At 43.6% G+C, this 18811-nt stretch overlaps 1 protein-coding gene across 3 annotated transcripts in view; it reads left to right on the top strand.

Annotated features, from left to right (window-relative positions):
* The window catches only part of CNTNAP5 (contactin associated protein family member 5), a gene marked incomplete at its 5' end in the record, with an annotated part of 726412 nt that overhangs the window by 318627 nt on the left and 388974 nt on the right, over window positions 1–18811 (top strand). For all 3 annotated transcript variants that reach the window (XM_081142435.1, XM_081142434.1, XM_081142436.1), the window contains one exon: window positions 11470–11673. In XM_081142435.1, coding sequence (XP_080998561.1) covers window positions 11470–11673 — 204 coding nt within the window. The remainder of the gene's footprint in view (window positions 1–11469; window positions 11674–18811) is intronic.

The following is an 18811-nucleotide window of genomic DNA, read 5'->3' as shown; positions in this document are numbered from 1 at the left end:
CATGGCTCTGCCTGCCCTTTAGAACAAAACTAAAGCCTGTGTGTGAAGAACAGGCCCGGTGGGATATATAGAGAGAGGGGCAGAGAGAGAGAGGTGAGATAGATAATAAATAGATATATTGATAGATAGGTAGATACGCATCTAATAGTGATTTATATGTTTATTTAATCTTGAACTGTCTCACCTTCCAGTTTATGAGCTCCATAAGGTCAAAGACCACATCAACCTAGATGTCCAGTTTTCAGCTCAGAGAAAGGCCAATTTCTATCAACAGCAATTAAATTCATTGAATGAACAAATCTCCCCAAATGGCACACCTGGTAGGTTTCTGAGGCAGGATTTGAACCCAGTTCTGTGTTGTTCCCATACTCTTGGGCTTTCCACTATGCGTCTGAAAGTACACATGGGGAAATTGTATTACAGGGAAGACATTATACTCAACCTTCTAATGCCCATATTATTGTTTTATTCACAAGATCAAAGTGAGCAAACTACCTTTCCTGAGCATATGTAGCTGGTATGCCCAGGGACAAAATCTAGTTATTGACTAGGCCAGAAGCTGCTGGGCTAACCCACTTCTCCTTCATTATCTCTCATCTGTGCTCTCCAGCCTAACTCCGCATGAGATCACCTGATATATATCTTTAATACCTACTCTGGCCATACTCCAACTAAATCATAATCACTGTGTAAGGGCCCTGGCATAAGTGTTTTTTGTTGTTGTTCCTAGGTGATTGCTATATGAATTTAAAGCTATTTTCTCACCTGGCCAGTATTGCTCAGTGGTTGTCAACCCATGAACTAGGTCACGATTTGATTCCTGGTCAGGGTGCATGCCGGGGTTACAGGCTAGATCCCCAGTAGGGGGCATGCAGGAGGCAGCCAATCAATAAGTCCCTCTTATCATTGATGTTTCTATCTCTCTCCCTCTCCCTTCCTCTCTCTGAAATCAATAAAAACATTAAAAAAAAACAAAACTATTCTCTCAAAGTGCTCTTCTAACTCTGAGAGTACATTCTAAGTCTAAATTGTTACTTTCATATCTCTGATTGCTAATCTTAAGAATTTTCAGTGAAACATAAAAACACTTTTAAAGGCAGTATACAGTATACTAAACGCATGGGATGTACAATCAAACCAGAGATGCAAACCTATTTTATCACCTAATAGTTGTGTAATCTTCGACAATCTTGTGTCCACTGTAGACACAGGGTTTTTTTGTTTGCTTTTTCTATGAAAGAACAGGTAATAATAATCCTCATTTTGTACATGCAAATTGCTTGAAATAGGTCTTAGCATGTGATGATAAACATTCAAAAAGTATTAGCTACCAGACTGAGGAATCTCAGAGGGAAGGCAGGGGTGGGGAGAGATTGACAGAAGAAGTTAAATGCTGGTATGCATAACCCAGGGAAACAGGCAATAGTGTGGTGAAGGCCTTAGGGGGGTGCAGGGTGGAGGGATCAATGGGGGGCAAAGGGGGTCATTTGTAATACTTTCAACAATAAAGATAAATTAAAACATAAAAAATAAGTGAGAGAAAAGCATTAGCTATGATTATCACTACCTTCAGCGGATATCTAAGGGGGTCACCCCAGAAAGCTCTCCTTGCCACCCCAGCTTCAGCCGCCCTCTTTGTGGTTGTCTGGTCCTCCATGGCCACTACGACGCACGGCGGAGGCCGCAAGGAGTCGCCTTCCTCTTTGTCTCGCTAAGCTCCATGTGGCCTCACAGAGAACCTCGAAAGGCCACGTCTGCAAACACTGGAGAGGAGGGTCGGAGGGCAGCCATCAGACCTGGGGCTGGGACACCCCAACGTAGCTTTGAATTGTATTCAGGACATCAGAGCATTTTATAACCAGAAAAGGAACCAAGGTCATTCACAGTCATTACTTCATTTTATTGATGAAGAAATAGAGGCCCAGAAATCTCTTTAAATTGAGTTAGTGGAAGAATGGAGCCTGTCTACTCTTCTTTCTCTTAGCTCATATAGAAATATCTAAAAAACTGTTCCAGTGGGAGACACATATACATATAGATGTGCAGTAAAACACATTAAGTGAAAACCATGTTTTGGTTAGTTGAGGACCTAGAAATGTTTCCACAGTCAGCATCACTCAGCAGCCCCTTCCCGCTAGGATCGGGAGACGCAGCAACAACTGAAAGAAGCCCTGCTCCTTAGGACTCAGAGATTGCAAGTGGGGAGGGAAGCAGACAATTCCTGCCCTGGAGGTGAGGAAACCCGGCTGCGTGAGGCTAGCGAGGAGGGGAATCCACGGCTCACACTTTCCCGATGGGTTAGTGTGTGTGATTTTTCTGACCTTATGTCTTGATTGCCATGACCCACAGGCAAAATAGTGGTGATTTTCATGGAAACCTTAAAGGGAAAATGACAAGTGCAGCAGAGGTTTTCCACACAAGGGCAAGGCCTTGCCTCCTGCCGTTTGTTTTACAATCACTCTGTTGAAATGGTCACTGAGTAACTTACTGTTGTTCCTCCCTCTGGCCTCTAGCACTAGGTTCTGTAGATTGTTCTCAAGTAGAGTCATTAACAAAGAATGTTCAATTTTCCTCAAACATATCCCCCCCCCCAAAATAGTAACTAGTCATGGGGGGGGGGGATTGCAGTTCTCTTCTCCAGCTTTGACACAGCTATTTAAATGTCTCCTGTGTGCAAACGCCCTTCCAAGGACCAAGTGTGTGCTGTGGCTGAGGGCCACTGAGGGCCGCCTGAGGCGGGCAGTTCGCCTCTGCGTTCTGCTTTCCCAGGGGCTGCTGCTCAGTGCCAGCCTTTGCCTTGACCATCCTTTCCGTGAACTGCCGAGTAGATCTGTGAAACCCCATCTCCTTCATGAGAGCTTCTGTCATCCTGTCTGCACCTCGGTAGGGGTGACCAGCCATGTCTCACACTGCACTTTTCTCTTGGGGTGACCATATGCCCCAGTTTGCTTCCTGTGGACCTAGTCCATGCTATTGTCCCAGTTTAATTGTCCAGAGCTCCCTGCTCAATCTCACAAGTCCCTCTTTGGGTAGTAAACTGTGGGGACTGTAATTACGCCTTCCTTTATTATATTCTACTGCACTAAAGTGGTTCACCTTCTGTGTTACTGTTACTGTGTCTGAGCCCCTGAATGGAATGACCTGTGTCTTGGTCATCTTTGCATCTCACAGCTCAGCACAGTGACTGAAAAGCGTACAGAATATGCCCAATATCTGCCAGTGAACTTGGGAATAAATACATGAAAGAATTTCAACTGCTTTGGAAGTTCCCTAAGATGAATGGACTATTTTGGCCTAATCTTTGTAATTAGTGAACAGTCCAGTTGAGTTACAAAATTTGAAGTGTGCTCAGGTGTCTACAAGGCTATGGCACGTGCAGGCAGGTCTCACTATAGGAGCTCAAATGACTACTGAAGCTAGGCCTGGAACTCAGAGTTCTGATCTTTTAATACTAGGACTGTTCATCTGTGTTCTCTCCCTGACACCTACCCTGTTTTTGCCTGTTGTCATACATAGAAATGTGAGAAATTCTGTAATAAAAGCTATTCTTAGGAGTTCTCACAGTTAGACTTAAAAACTTACATAGTTTTCATAGTATATCTGAGGTTATAAGCTTCTGGTGAGGCCTGGAAATCTCTCAGAGCTGGTGGAGGATCTGTGCATATCTGAACTGACTGTGGGAACGCATGTGGTTCATGGATCGCTAGCCAAAGACCTGGAGTAAGTGCAAATGCGGTCTGAGTATCATCGTTTTTCTAATGTAGTGTTATGAGAGCAGCTTCCACTGTAGTTGTATTAAAACCATGTTACTCTGAATAGCTGAAGGTGTGAGGGGGATGACCGTCTCACTGTGCATCCAGCTCCTCCTGGCAAGGCTGAGCCTCGGCATTTGCGCCCCTGAGAAAGCAGATCCGTGTCACTGGCCCTCACGGAGCCCTTCCCAGCTCACCTGGGATTCAAGCTTGGAATCTTTTATTTAGTGGAGCCTTTTTTCACTGGTTTGTTGACAAGCTACTAACATCCATCAAATGTGTCAGAATATGCCTCCAGAACTCTGTCTTTCTCAGAAAATAAGCTATGACAGCTAGGTCAGCAATTATGGGCTCAGTGGGAGTCAGCCAGCCAGCACCGCTGGAGTTTCTTAGTGCTCAGGATGCAGGGGAGTGCGCTCCATTTACCCTGACCTGAAAGGGGAGGCTTGGGAGTTGCAGGACTCCCTTCTAAAGACGTCTTCCGTCCACAGCTAGCCCATCTCTCATGTTTTAGAAAGTCTGCCAATGTATGACCACCTTAACAAGCCACAAATTGAATTGAATTGAGTTTACAATAATCCATTTATAAAGGGGGAGAACTTGTCCGCTCCAGGCTGTAAATCCCTAAGACCCGGTCTGGGCGGCACTGTTATGAGTAAGGAGGGATGATGTCAGGAAGAGGAAAACAACGAAATACCAACAGAGCCATGTAAGGCTTCACCGCCTTGTCAGGAGACAAAGAAAGAAACTGGAACCAGCTAATTCCACTGAGAAGGGACCGGATGAGTAGCCAGGAGTGGAATGTGGGACAATCAAACAGTAACAGATAAACTTTCCACAAACCAGAGAGTTCTTTCTACAAACCAAACCTGACCATATGCTTTCCCTACTTCACATTGATAATTATTTCTCTAATGACCTCAAGGTCACACTGAAACCCACATTATTTTATTTTTAAAGGACCCTACATCATAAAACCCCTCACTCTGTCCCCAACCCCTAGACTCCCTCTGCCCGGGGATCCTATGCTGCAGGATTATCTAGAGGGCACAAGCACACAGACGACTGGGACCCAAGTCCGATTTTTCTGTCCTATAGGTCTGCCATGAGGCCCAAATCCTGTCCTTCTAGGCTCCCTGGAGATGCCGAGTGTGCCAGGCCAGAGAGCGCACCGCTAGGGCCTCCGCTGTGGCAGGTCTGATCCTTCTGGGTTGAGATGGACCCTGAGCTGTGTCCCGCGTGCGGGGAACAGGTGGCTTCTTCCCTCTGCTGGCCGGGTGCATAATTGTGAGGGGTCCTTGTCTCCACCTCAGCCCTGTAGGGCAGGGAACTGCACTGAGTTAATTAGGGTCGACCTGTGCTGAGCATGGACGCTGCCATATTAAGGGGCTTCAATAAAGGTTCAGATGCAAAAGCGTGTGAGTGAAGTGAGACCACAGAATCACCCAGGATGGAGGTTCCAGCTCAGCGGATGGTGAGGGTGTGGAGGGCATTGCATGTCCACCCACAGAGAGCCCCTCAGGCATGTGTGGGGTTTCCATGCCCCTTCCAGGAGGAGTCACTTTTCTAAGTGAACTTGCTCTCTGAAGAGCAGAAAGCACAGGGTAATTCATACCAGCTTTTAAGAAAAAGAAAACTTCCTGTTCAACTTATCTTCCTTTAAAATTGCCATCTCCGTTCCTACACAAAGGCACACGCACACTCACACACACATAAACACAGAGGCACACACACAGGCACATTCACACACACACACACACACACACACACTAGCATATACAGGTGCACACACACACACATACACACTCACACAGACACACAGGCACACTCACACACACAAACACACAGGCACATTCACACATACACATACAGGCACACACACACTAGCATATACAGACACACACACGTGCACACTAACACACAGGCATGCTCACACACACACACTCACAGACTCACACATGCACACTTACCCACACAAGCACACACATACTAACATATGCACACTCACACACACACGTACACTCTCACACACTCACACATGCACACTCACGCACGCTCACGCATGCACTCACACACACACACATGCACACTCTCACACACTTACACATCCACACACTTACACACACACATGCACACTCTCCAGCACATGCTGAGTCTCACTGTATGAAGCCAGGGACAGTCTCACAGTACTTAAGATATAATTCTTACCAATCCTCATTTCTTTAATGACAGAACAGGTATCGCTTAATGTCAAACAACTCATTGCTGTGTGTATGTCTTTGGGCAAGAACATAATCTTCCTGTGCTTTGGTTTCCCCATTTCATATATGGGGCAAACATGGACATTGCAAGGCTGTTAAGAATTAAATTAGGCAAATATGCTAATCAGTTCTTTTTGCCATAGAAAACCTATTACTAAATTCAGAGTAAGAAATCTCTGAGTTGCTTAGAGAAGCTTCGTAAGGGGGATAAAAAAGAAATATTTAATTTTCTGTTATTTTCTTTGTGCCCTCAGAACTATTCTGAGGCGATCACACACCACCCTGTCTGACAATAGGAGCCTTCCAGCAGCATTTCCTTCCTTCCTTCCTTCCTTCCTTCCTTCCTTCCTTCCTTCCTTCCTTCCTTCCTTCCTTCCTCCCTCCCTCCCTCCCTCCCTCCCTCCCTCCCTCCCTCCCTCCCTTCCTTCCTTCCTTCCTTCCTTCCTTCCTTCCTTCCTTCCTCCCTCCCTCCCTCCCTCCCTCCCTCCCTCCCTCCCTCCCTTCCTTCCTTCCTTCCTTCCTTCCTTCCTTCCTTCCTTCCTTCCTTCCTCTCTTCCTTCCTCTCTTCCTTCTTTCTTTCTCTCTCTCTTTCTTTCTCTCTCTCTTTCTTTCTCTCTCTTCTTTCTTTCTTTCTTTCTTTCTTTCTTTCTTTCTTTCTTTCTTTCTTTCTTTCTTTCTTTCTTTCTTTCTTTCTTTCTTTCTTTCTTTCTTTCTTTCTTTCTTTCTTTCTTTCTTTCTTTCTTTCTTTCTTTCTTTCTTTCTTTCTTTCTTTCTTTCTTTCTTTCTTTCTTTCTTTCTTTCTTTCTCTCTCTCTCTCTCTCTCTCTCTCTCTCTCTCTCTCTCTCTCTCTCTCTCTCTTTCTTCTTTTTTTCTTCTTCTTTTTTGTGTTGTTAAAGAGAATCCTCTTCCAAGATGCTTGTTACTTGTCAATGGAGACGCTGATGTCCATAACAAAATCATTCCCCAAATTAGGTACCAAACCAGAGGATCAGGGCCAACTGTTATAATAATACCTAATGTGAAAAACCAGCATAAAGTAGAATTGTTTTTCTTAAGAGCAACACTATACACATATGGGCCTTTATTATTATCATTTTAAACCTGTTTTATCCAAGTAAAGCTGGGAATGCTGACTACTTCACATGCTCCAGTGCCTGGGGGATATTAAGTGTTCAGTTGGGGAAAACTTTAATTCTTCTTAAAAAGTTATTTTTTTTACTCTCTATTTTTCCATTTGTGAAACAACTTGTGTGTGGCTCAATTATGAATTAATTAATATTGCACAGGTCCAGGGTGTTTGCTGAGTTCTCTTAGATTGGCATCATGTCTCTCATTAGCCGTCCGTGGTGTCAGGAGGGCAGCCTCCACTCTCCCAGGCTGATTCTGTGATTCTGTGCTCTCCGGGGCCTCTCGCCTCTACCCTCCACACTCCTGCACGTGTGAGCAATGCAGGTGTCACCCCCCAAGGGGCTGTGCCCAGGGAAGGGAAGGGAGCCCTCCTAGTGTGAGTGGGGGCCACGTGCTCGCAGAGCAGGGACAGAGTGCACACTCACAGAGTGCACACTCACCCACAGGCACACACACACTCACACATGCACCCTCACACACACACTCACATGCACTTGCACACTCCTGCTTGGAGGGGAGTCAGGGCTGGGGACACAGTAGCAGAGGAGGTGGGAAAGGAGTACAGAGCCAGACCCTGGTGGATTTCAGAGATCTGATTTAATTTCAATGCAAGGGGTGTTTAGTGAAGGGCTTCAGCTAAGGCGATGTGTAATGTTACTTAGGTTTTATGAGAAGGAGAGACTGAGTCAGAGGGAGGTGAGGGAAAGTGAATCAGGAAGGGGGGAAGAGGTTGCTTTAAGAATATGGAAGGTGACAAGGGCTTGAGCACATGCCTGCTCAGTGTGATGTGAAGGGTCCTGAGCCCCAGACTCAAACAGGATTTCTCCGCCCTGTTCTTCCCATTGTCCCTGTTGCCTGAGTCAAGCCTCTGTCGCTGCAGCAATTCCTTTGGATTAATGACGAAACGAAGGAGTGGGATGCTATTCCGTGACCACTCATTTCCAGGTGTGAGTTTTAGGTAATTCTCACTGTGACTTTTCAGGTTAGGTTTCTCTTAGCTCTATTTTACAGATAAGAACACTTAGGCTCAGAGAAGCAAGACAGGTGCCTCAAGGTTACCTGCCAGTCGGTAGCAAAACCAGAATTGAAGCCCAAGTTGTTAGACATCAACAATATTTTCTTTTGTCCCCATTATATCGGTTGGCTAAGTTTTCTTAAGATCTCATAGCAACTCAGACATGTGTTTTCTTACAGATAACCTATGTCATCTAAACTTATGCCATCAACTTTGTCACTAGATTAGCTAGAGAGCGAGGAGGTGGAATTGGATCATAAATTGTGATGAATTGGAGGAGAGGGGAACCATGCATCGGGGCGGAGGGCTCAGGAGTCGGGGCACAGCAGACCGAGGCGCATGGCACACGTGTGCCTTTTAAGCAGCAACAATTTCGACCCCTGTCCTTGGAAGCCCTCGCCCCCTCCCATGGCGGTGCGTGAACTCGTGTTTCCCGCCGCAGGGGGTGCACCTCTATGTCATCACCTGCCACGTTGGCATCCCTGCCCGCACTTGGCACATCGTGTCCACTCACTCCCACTGCAGCCCCTAAGGGCCTGCTCCGGACCCAGAGTCTGAAGCGGTGGAAGAGGGGAGCCATGAGAAGCGAGCCTGCGGGCACACCCCACACACCATGTGCAGATGAGGAGTTTCGACTAGAGCTGAGAAGCTGACGCGTGGCGGAACGGGAAACTCGAGGCCAACTCCACATCCCCTGGGCAGTAAATCAGAAAAGAAATAGAGTCTTTTGTGTGAGGAGGTAGAGCCTGAACTAGAATGGACTGGACAGGAACTCAATCGGCCTAGTCATAGCAATTGCTATTCATACTCCTACTACTATTGATTTAACACAAATAATGTGCCAGACAGGATGGCGTCAATTTATACGTATTATCACTTTATATGCATTTGCATATTAATTCTCACAGCAGCCTTCTATGAAGGACATAAATTACCCCACTTTATAAAATCAAGTCTTAGGTAGAGTTTCCCAAGGCGACCGGCCCGTCAAGCCATGGCCACTGTACTTCAGGAGCCCCGGCCTCCGCGCACTCCCGGCCTCCTGACTGAGGACAGCTTGCTGCCCATAGTCTCCATGTGCTTTCCGGACAGTCTGGCTCAGCGGACAGACGCAGGGCACCGATGGGGTGGGAGGAGGGTCTGGAAGTAATGGGGTGCTTGTGAAATCTTTCTCTATCTGGGCCAGTTATTTTTAAGGTCTTGTCAGCCATCAGCAAACTTTTGGTTAAAACCAATTTACTCGTAAGGCATAAATTATAAACTTGTGTTTTAAAACTAATTACAATAAAATATGATTTCATTTTTATTTTCATTTCAGAACTTCAGTTTTACAAACAATATTTCTAGGTCATTGGTCAAAAAAATCTTAATATATCATTGTGTATGCTCAAGCTGTGAATTTTAATTTTGGTGCATAATGAAAAATTGAGTTTTTTTAGTACTTTATTTCAAATAAGACTAAACCCACCCCCTCTGAGCAGACATTTGTCACCATCTCACCCACATAAGACATTATATAATGAATCTGTTTCAAGTTATAATTAGCTTTATTTTTCTATTATAAAAGTAATAAAAGTTCATTATGAAGTTTTTATAATTAAAAAATAATGTGAAAATAACTTATAACAACACATCCCAAATAGAGTCCCTAATAACTTATTTTTAAAGACTTATTTCCAAAGCAGTTTTAGATTCACACCAAAATTTACAGTTTTTTTATACGCCACTGACCCCAAACATGCACAGCCTCACCTGTTATCAGCAACCCAAGGAAAACGGTGCATTATTACAACCGGTGAACCTAACTGATACATCATAGTCAATCACAACCTATCGTTTGCTTTCCTGCTCATACATGGTACTGTGCAGTCTGTGGGTTTGGAGAAATGTAATGACATATATAGACCATTAGGTTATCATGCAGGGTATTTTCACTGTCCAAAATATCGACTATGCTTTGCCTTTTCATACTTCCTCTCCAAACCGTGGCCACCAGGATCTTTTTGCTGTCCCCATAATTTTGCCTTTCTCAGAATGTCATATAGTTGGAATCATACAGCAGGTAGTCTTTTCAGACTAGCTCCTTTCACTTTGTTATAAACATTTAATTTTCCTCCATGTCTTCTTATAGCCTGGTAGTTCATTTCTTTTTAGGGGTAGGTAATATTCCATTGTCTGAACATACCACGGTTTATTTATCCACTCACCTACTGAAGGACTTCTTGGTTGCTTCCAAATTTTGGAAATTATGAATAAAGCCGCTTTAAACATTTGCGTGCAGGTTTTTGTATAGACATAGTTTTTACTCCTTTCGATAAATACTGAGGAGTGTGATTGTTGAATAGTGTGATAAGAGTATATTTTGCTCTGTAAGAAACTGCCAACCTGCTGCTCCACATTCTCACTAACTTTTGGTGTTGTCAGTGTTCCAGATATAGGCCATTTCAGAAGGTGCGCAGTGCTATCTCATTGTTGATTTCATTTGCATCTCCCTGATGGCATACGATGTGGAGCATCATTTCATATACTTATTTGCCATCTGTATATATTCCTTAATGAGGTAAAAATCCCTATTAACTTTCTGGCATACAAATTTTAGATATGTTTATACACATCCACTACTGAAGTGTGTCTAAATTATAATTACTTGATCTCCTTTTGTTTTAACAATAGTAAATAAACATTCTTGTATATAAAGACTAGCATGATAACTATCACCAGCACAAGATAAAGGCAGGGATGGTAAGGACGCAATATATTTGCCTGTTTTCCAATAGTAAGTCTTCCTTACTGCATATTCTGTTCTACGGAACCCAGAGAAAATCTCAGAATCCTCAGCACAGGGTTCTTAGAATACAGTACTTTTCAGTCAGAATTGAATACTACACTATGTTTTCACCTCCAACCTTAAGCCTGAGAGGAGGGGATCAAGCAGCTCTTACTATCAAACTAAATAACAAGGAAAACAAATCATGAGATACTGTTATGACCCGGCATCTGACACAGGAGGTCCTGCCATAGGCATTTGTCCTATTCTCAGCCTGTTCCCTCAACAAAACTGATATATCACTAATGAGAGGTTTTGCTTCTAGACTGATGATCAGTTCATTTAACTCAGTGTGTGGTGGTTGCTTGTACCTGAATTATTCCCCCGAGTCTAATTAGGATGGGTCTAGCAGATATACTTCCCCTCAGAACAACAGGTCCTTCCAGGTGTCCAAAACATGCCTCTGAAATGGACAACTGAGCTGGGAAGCAGGACTGGCAGTTGGGGGACATGCACTGATTTTCCTCTCCTCTATTTTGTGCCCAGAATCCGATGTTGCTGACTTCGACGGCAGAAGCTCCCTTCTGTACAGGTTCAATCAGAAGCTGCTGAGCACCCTCAAAGATGTGATCTCGCTGAAGTTCAAGAGCATCCAAGGAGATGGGGTTCTGTTCCATGGAGAGGGTCAGCGTGGAGACTACATCACCCTGGAGCTCCAGAAAGGGAGGCTGGCCCTGCACCTCAACCTGGGTAAGGTCAGGCTGTGGGCAGCTCCCTTTTGTAGCAGATCACACTTCCCTGTCCTCCTAGTGTATTGGCTGGAAGTCCTTGGAGCACAGGCCAAGTGATGTATTTCTCTTATCCATGTTGGAGAAAAAAAATACACATTTTGAAATGGTGAAGCCATATATAGTATTATTTAAAATGAGACTATATTGGTAGGTAAGAAGAGATACAAGCTAATTGCTGGGGTTTAGTTTGCTGGTTATTTATTTAATTATTATCTATCTACCTTTTAATCTGTTAATGTCTTTTTAAAGTAATTGAGCAAGTTTAAAATCACACACTGACCCATGCGCACAGTATAATGAGGCAGGCACACAGTCCATTCCATTCAGTATGTTTATGAAAGTTAAGCTCCAGGAGTGAAAAAAAATAGAGAGGAACATTTTAATTCTTTATTGCTTTTTAGAGGGGAGAAGGGTGTCCTGTGTATGAGGAAAGTCTAAGTTGCTGGCCATTCCTGTGTCTTGCTGAGGGACATACAGCTTTATTTGGGTGTCTCGGCTGTGCCAGGGTGAGCTGTAGGCTTGCCAAATGCCAGCTGCTTTCGTACAGCACACCCCACCTTCTGCACGTTTAGGAGGAGGGCTTCTCACCAGGGGTGGGCTTCTGTCACGGCCTGCCTCACCTCCGGCAGATCTACATTCCACTGCAGCCAACCTCCTGTCCCAGAGGAAGAGGCTCACCCTCCTGTATATGGTCAAAGGCACTTTGAAAGGAAGGGTGTGCCAATTGCAGAAGGCAGGGAGCAGAGTTCCAGAAGATGCAAAGGCAAGTCAAAAAGAAACCAGATGAAGAGCCAGGTGGAAGAAAAAGGAAGTGACCATTTTGTAGGAGAACGACTCCCTGCCTCCCATGAGATAATTGTTTGTATTAAGGAAAGGGGTGGGCATTATACCTGTGAAAGGGGATTATCAGCAAGTATGCACTCTCAGATAGTAAAGGAGGAAGTCATAGCAGAATTTAGTATGTAAGTTCAAGTTGCACGGAAGACAAAAAAAATCACAGATAAATACATTTTAGCAATTAGCAGGAGAGACATGGGAACAAAGATTAGTTCGGACTCACCCAAAAGCCAAACAGTGTAGGTCTTTATCATGAAGGGTTTCTGAGTATCTTCTTAGCCTTGTGAATATTGGCAGGGGTACCAAGGAGAACGTCAACAATCCTCAATGTAACTCATAAAATTGCCACCTAATGCATTAGATTAACTATACACCAAAGACATTTCTACAAGCAGAGTCTTAGAAGAATGCAGCAAGAGGATTTGGTGGTAACGTAATTGCTTGTAGTTCAGCAATTTATCGATGAATTACCTGAAGGGCCGACATACTAATATTCAGCAGAAATGCATTGGTTCATTAACTGGCCCTCAATTTCCAGGGAAGAAGTATGAGCAAATGAAGTGGAGCCCCCCTCCCCCAAGTACACGTGGCTTAGAGAGCACTGTGGGCTGTGGGTGAAGTTACTATCACTTGCCAATATAGCAGGTATCTTCTACTGGGAATATTAAGTCTACCAATTACTGCTATTCAGATTCCCAGTTCCTATAAGCCATTCATTCTCTACAGCTTTGTTTTCTCAGCGTAGCGTGATGGAAAGGAATAGGTGTGGTCATGCAGCAGATTTCATTGTAACTGCAGACGTGTTGGCTATATATTATGGGGAAAGTTGCATAACCTACTAGTCTTTTTTACTTATTTTTAATCTGGGCTAATAATAACTATCTTGCAGAGCATGGACATAAAAACCCAAAAATACTATAGATGAATAATTTATGTCAGCAAGTAAACATAGGGCAGTGTCAAGAACAGAAGTTCCTAATATTCATCTATTCAATAAATATTTGAATGCCCCACGCCCTGTGCTACACCAGTCTTCCTGAAAAGAAATGGGTATATTAAGGCAAATAGGACCTGCTCCTTGTGGTGATCCATAGAAGACAAAGGAAGTCTTTTTTCCCTCCAGATTCCATCTTCCCTACATCTCTAGCCATGGTGGTGACAATGTAAAACCTCATTTAGTAAATGATTCAGTAGTAAGAACAAATTCTGTCTGTATTTTTCATAGTTTGGGAATGCTTTCATCTTTTTATCTGCTCATGGATTCCCCCATTTCCATCAGTCTCCATGGCTGAGTGTTTCCTGTACTTACAAGGTTAGGCAGTCACCTAGGATAGTGGTTTAGTAGCTCCTTCTCTAGAGAGACAGGGCTGTATGTCAGTACTTTACCTCTTCACATCTCAGTTTTAGCCAGCAGATCCCTGAGAGCATTAACTTAGAGGAAATTGCTTTGAATTGTCCTTAATAAAAATTCTGTAATGCAGGTTCCAGGAAGGCAATATAACACTTTGTTTATTGCCGCAGCTCCAGAACCTAGAGGGCACCTACCTGAGATAAGTACATGAGGCAAATGGAGTCCATTGGAAAAAGGGGTTTTCATTTCAAACATCAGGACCTGACACAAATACACACTGTTCCCACTGGACTTGCTCACCGCCAAGTCTATGCTCCTAACTTCCTCCGGAGCTATTCTCTCCCTACAACTCTCCCTGATGTTGCAGAACATCCACAGTGTGCTGGAATCCTAACCAATCCTCAGAGCAGTCCTCGTAGTAAGTAAACATTAGCCTCAGTTCACTCATGTGGAATATTGCGCTCAAAGAGGATAAATAACTAGTTTATTTTGCACAGTTAGTTATTAGGTTAAACTACTATTAATATCGAGTTATATCTAACCAGGTTTTCTTTACTATTATTTTAAGATTATAAAATATGCCAATGGTACATCTGATAAGGAGTTAATATCCAAAATTTTTACAACTCAACACCAAAAAACTCAAAAAAATCCAATTAAAAAATGGGCAGAAGACCTGAATAGACACTTCTCCAAAGAGGACATACAGATGTCCAAGAGACATAAAAAGATGCTCAACATCAATAATCATCAGAGAGATGCAAATTAAAACTATAATGAGATATCATTTCGCACCTTCCAGAATGGCTGCCATCAATAAATCAACAAACAACACCTGGAGAAAACACCCTTGTGCACTGTTGGTGGGAATGCAGACTGACGCAACCACTATGGGAAAGAGTATGAAGGGTCCTCAAAAAATTTAAATGGAGCTGCCTTATGACCCAGCATTTCCATGTCTGGGTATATTTCCAAGGAAACCCAAAACATTGCTTTAAAAAATATATGCACCCCTATGTTCATTGCAGCATAATTTACAGCAGCCAAGAAACGGAAGCAACCCAAGAGCTCATTAATAGACAAGTGGATAAAAAAGCCTTGGTACATAAAAGAGAATGAAGTCTTACCATTGGTGACAGCATGAATGGACCTAGAAGGTATTATACTTACTGAAATAAGTTGGTCAGAAAAGGACAAATACCATGTGATTTCACGTATGTGTGGAACCTAAAGAACACAATAAGTTAACCAACAAAATTGGAACAGACTCATAGAGACAGAGACCAGACTGAACTTTGCAAGAGATGGTGTTTGGGAGACTAGGTAAGAAAGTTTAAGGAATTAAGGAATAGAAATTGGTAGTTACAAAATAGTACAGCATAGGGAACATTGTCAATAATATTGTAATAACTACTTATGATGCCAGGTGGGTACTGGAAATATTGGAGGGAACACTTTGTAATGTATATGATTAAAAAAAGATTATAAAATACGTGTCAGTTTTAGAAAAACTAAAGAAGAAAAAACAATTATAACAAAGTGAAGAAAAAAAATCACTTGAAATCCTATCACCCAGTCATGTCACCTATTAAAACTTGGGTATAGATTCAAGTGTGTTTCTTAGTTATTTACATGATTTTAAAAAACATATTAGGTAATATTTATGTTCCTTTCAAAGTGGGAATAATTCATAGCATCCATAATCATATTTATGTATTTATTTTTTGAGAACTGAAGAGAGGGGGACGTAGGGGAGAGGGTAGGAAAGAGAAGGAAGGAGGAAGGAAGAATCCAGGTGGACCGGCTGCAGAATCACACTGGGCCAACGGGGAGGGAGGTTTTCCCTCCAGCTCATGTGGACGCTCCAGCAGAGTTTCCTTTAGTGACAAGTCTCCAGAGTGAGTTCCTTATCTAGCCTCTGTCTTTATAATTTAGACATTGGATACGGTGGAGGGTTTGGTACCATTACAGGATGCTGAGGGTGGTCCTTGAGGACAGGTAGGCTGTGGTTCTCTCCTTGTGACTCCTTTGCCCACCATCTGACTCGCGTTACCTACTTACCACTACCATGGCTGACTTGGATGGGTCAGTTCTGTGGTAAAATTGAGCTAGGTGGACCCCCTCTGATTACTTTCTAGGGAAGAAAAGTGATTTTTCTATAGCTATGAATAAGCAGGAGATTTCTTCTCTCAGTCCGTAAGGAGATTATAGAGATTCCTCTCCTCAGTTTGTGTGCATCACTCAGGTCACCTGTGGCAATGCACCCTCCTTACATTCATGGCAGCACAAACGCTCACGTACAGGAGGGGATCAAAGAGCAGCAGCATTACCTGACCGGGAACTGCTGTAAGAACTGAGCAAAACATCAATAGAACATGCGGGTCACTCATCCTTACTAGAGCTCGGTGCCTTTGAGCTGAAGCAGAGGTCTGCGGATCTGCAGGAGGTACAGGGGAAGCAAAGTGAGAATCCTGGAATAGCAGAAACAAGCACATGCAATCAGGGTGTCTGGGGCCAACCATGGGATTTACAGGTGAAAGCCCCTGAATGCATGACAACCCATTAAGATATCTTGAGGTATCAGCGAAGGCTCTGAACATTCTCCAAAGAGTCAAATGGACATTTACTTTACCTCTTTTAAAATTCAGGCATTTTAATATGCCAACCGCGTGTACTTATACAATAAGTATATTAAGTACTCTGGAATAATTTTTAAAAGGTGCTGGTTTTTGCCCAGCCAGGCATGGCCCACTGGTTGAACATCAACCTAGGATCCAGGAGATCCAGGTTTGATTTCTGGTCAGGGTACATGCTCAGGTTGCAGGCTTGATCCTCAGTCTGAGTGTGCAGGAGGCAGCTCATCAATGATGACTCTCTCATCATTGATGCTTCAACTGTCTCTTTCTCTCTTCCTTCCTCTCTCTGAAATCAATAAAGATATATTAAAAAAAAAAAAATGGTTTTTTTGAGAACCAGCACTTAAGCACAACACTAGACATTTAAAATACATATTTAATTTATATCATGTGGGGCATTGTACAAACTATATGTAACCCCATTTTACAGATGAAGGAACTGATGGTCAGTGTTGCCCAGTCAGTTTTTCAAAGTCATATATTTGCATAACTGTAGACCTGGAGTTAGAGGCATCTTTAACCCTACACCAATGTGCTGACATTAATGATTAAAATTCGTACACCTTCATAAAACAATTGCATATTAAATATCAGCAAGCCTATATGCATGTGTTAAAATGTGAGAATGGAGAGAGATGGGTGGGAGAGAGGAATCCAGAAAGGCTTTATGAATTAACCTTGAGTTATCTGGAGATTTTATTATTAAAAAAGAGGAAGACAGGCATTTTAGCCAAAGTGTCACTGCATTTTTCATAAATTTTCTCATTCGTGTAATAAGAACTTGTTGAAAAAATACATTAAGTCAGGCACACAGCTAGGCACAAGGGTTTCAAATTTAGATTTAGCAGTCCCCGTTTTCAAGGAGCTCCCAGCCTGATGGAACGACTATTTCTATTTACTCTAACTCTGTAATATTAACTAAAAATATGTAATTATGTATCATCAAAACCATAGCCTTTTCAAAGATAATAAAGTCACAGAAAATAGATACAAATGAGGGACAAAATCTGAGTAATAAACCTTAAATCTGGAGAGTGTTTTATTGAAACAAGAAAGCTCCTGGGATTCTTAGATGGTGGCAGATTGAGTGGAGGCTTCACTGGCATTCTCCCAGGAACAAACTGGAATTACAACTAAAATACGGAAAAAACACCCTAAAACACCAACTGAAGATAGGCTGGAGATCACCCTCACAACCAAGGACCTAAAGTGGAGACTTCACAGTGGCTGGTAGGATGTGCCAAGGTGCAATAGGGCCGGCCGGGCTCCCACAGGCAGCAGCTGAAGGCCCGGAGGGAGATCTCAGCCATGGAGGTTCCCATTGGGAGCTCTGGGGCCTAAACCCCAAGCTGGGCTTCCCAGCCCAGAGCTGAGAAAAGTGCCCACATAAGACCCAGCTGTGAAAAGCATCAGGGTTTCTGTCTGCCAGGGAGAAATGCCTGCAAATGCAGGCACCTCTTAAAGGACCAATGCACAAAACTTTATGTGCAGCCACTCACCTTGGGCTCTGGCGGAGGGAGGGCAGAGTGGACTAGAGTTGTATGAGGAGAATCTAGGGATGCTAGCTCAGGGGATAGAGCTCAGAGGGCAACCATCTGGATTCATGTGCTGAGTCATTCCCTCATACTGCAGAGGACATCTTTCTCAGGCAGACCTTTGCCAGCCAGGCAGCTGTTGTCTGGGGGGAAATAATTGCCCCATCTTTTGGAAAACCTCTCGCCCCACCCTGTGGTGTTTACGCCTTGCTGTGGTATACAACCTGAGGCTCATTAAGAGACTAAGAATAGCCCAGCAGGGTATGGCTCAGAGGTTGAGCATCGACCTAGGATCTAGGAGATCGAGGTTCAATTCCTGGTAGGGGCACATACCCGGGTTTTGGGCTCAGTCCCAAGTCAGGGGTGTGAGGAAGGCAGCCGATCAATGACTCTCTCATCAATGATGTTTCTATCTCTCTCTCTCCCTTTCCCTTCCTCTCTCTGGGGTCAATGGAGATATATTTAAAGAGAAAGAGAGAGAGAGAGAGAGAGAGAGAGAGAGAGAGAGAGAGACTAAGAGTAACAATCAGCCTAGAGGCAGAGGCAGACTTCTGGGTATTTTGATTCTTTGCATGATCTGTTTCTGGACCCCTAGACATTGGTGTACATCTTGGTCCTTTCCAAATGCACTCAGCCCCAGCAAAGGGAGCCAAATGCTTTAGATTGCTGATAACTACAAAGAGGGTACCCAAGTCCAGTCACAAACAGGATCTGAGATTAGCCTGCACCAGAGACCCT

The sequence above is a fragment of the Miniopterus schreibersii genome (assembly GCF_964146895.1).
Source record: "Miniopterus schreibersii genome assembly, chromosome: 7".
NCBI classification, from domain to species: domain Eukaryota; kingdom Metazoa; phylum Chordata; class Mammalia; order Chiroptera; family Miniopteridae; genus Miniopterus; species Miniopterus schreibersii.
The sequence above is the reverse complement of the archived record's forward strand: the minus strand, read 5'-3'. Positions and strand labels throughout refer to the sequence as shown.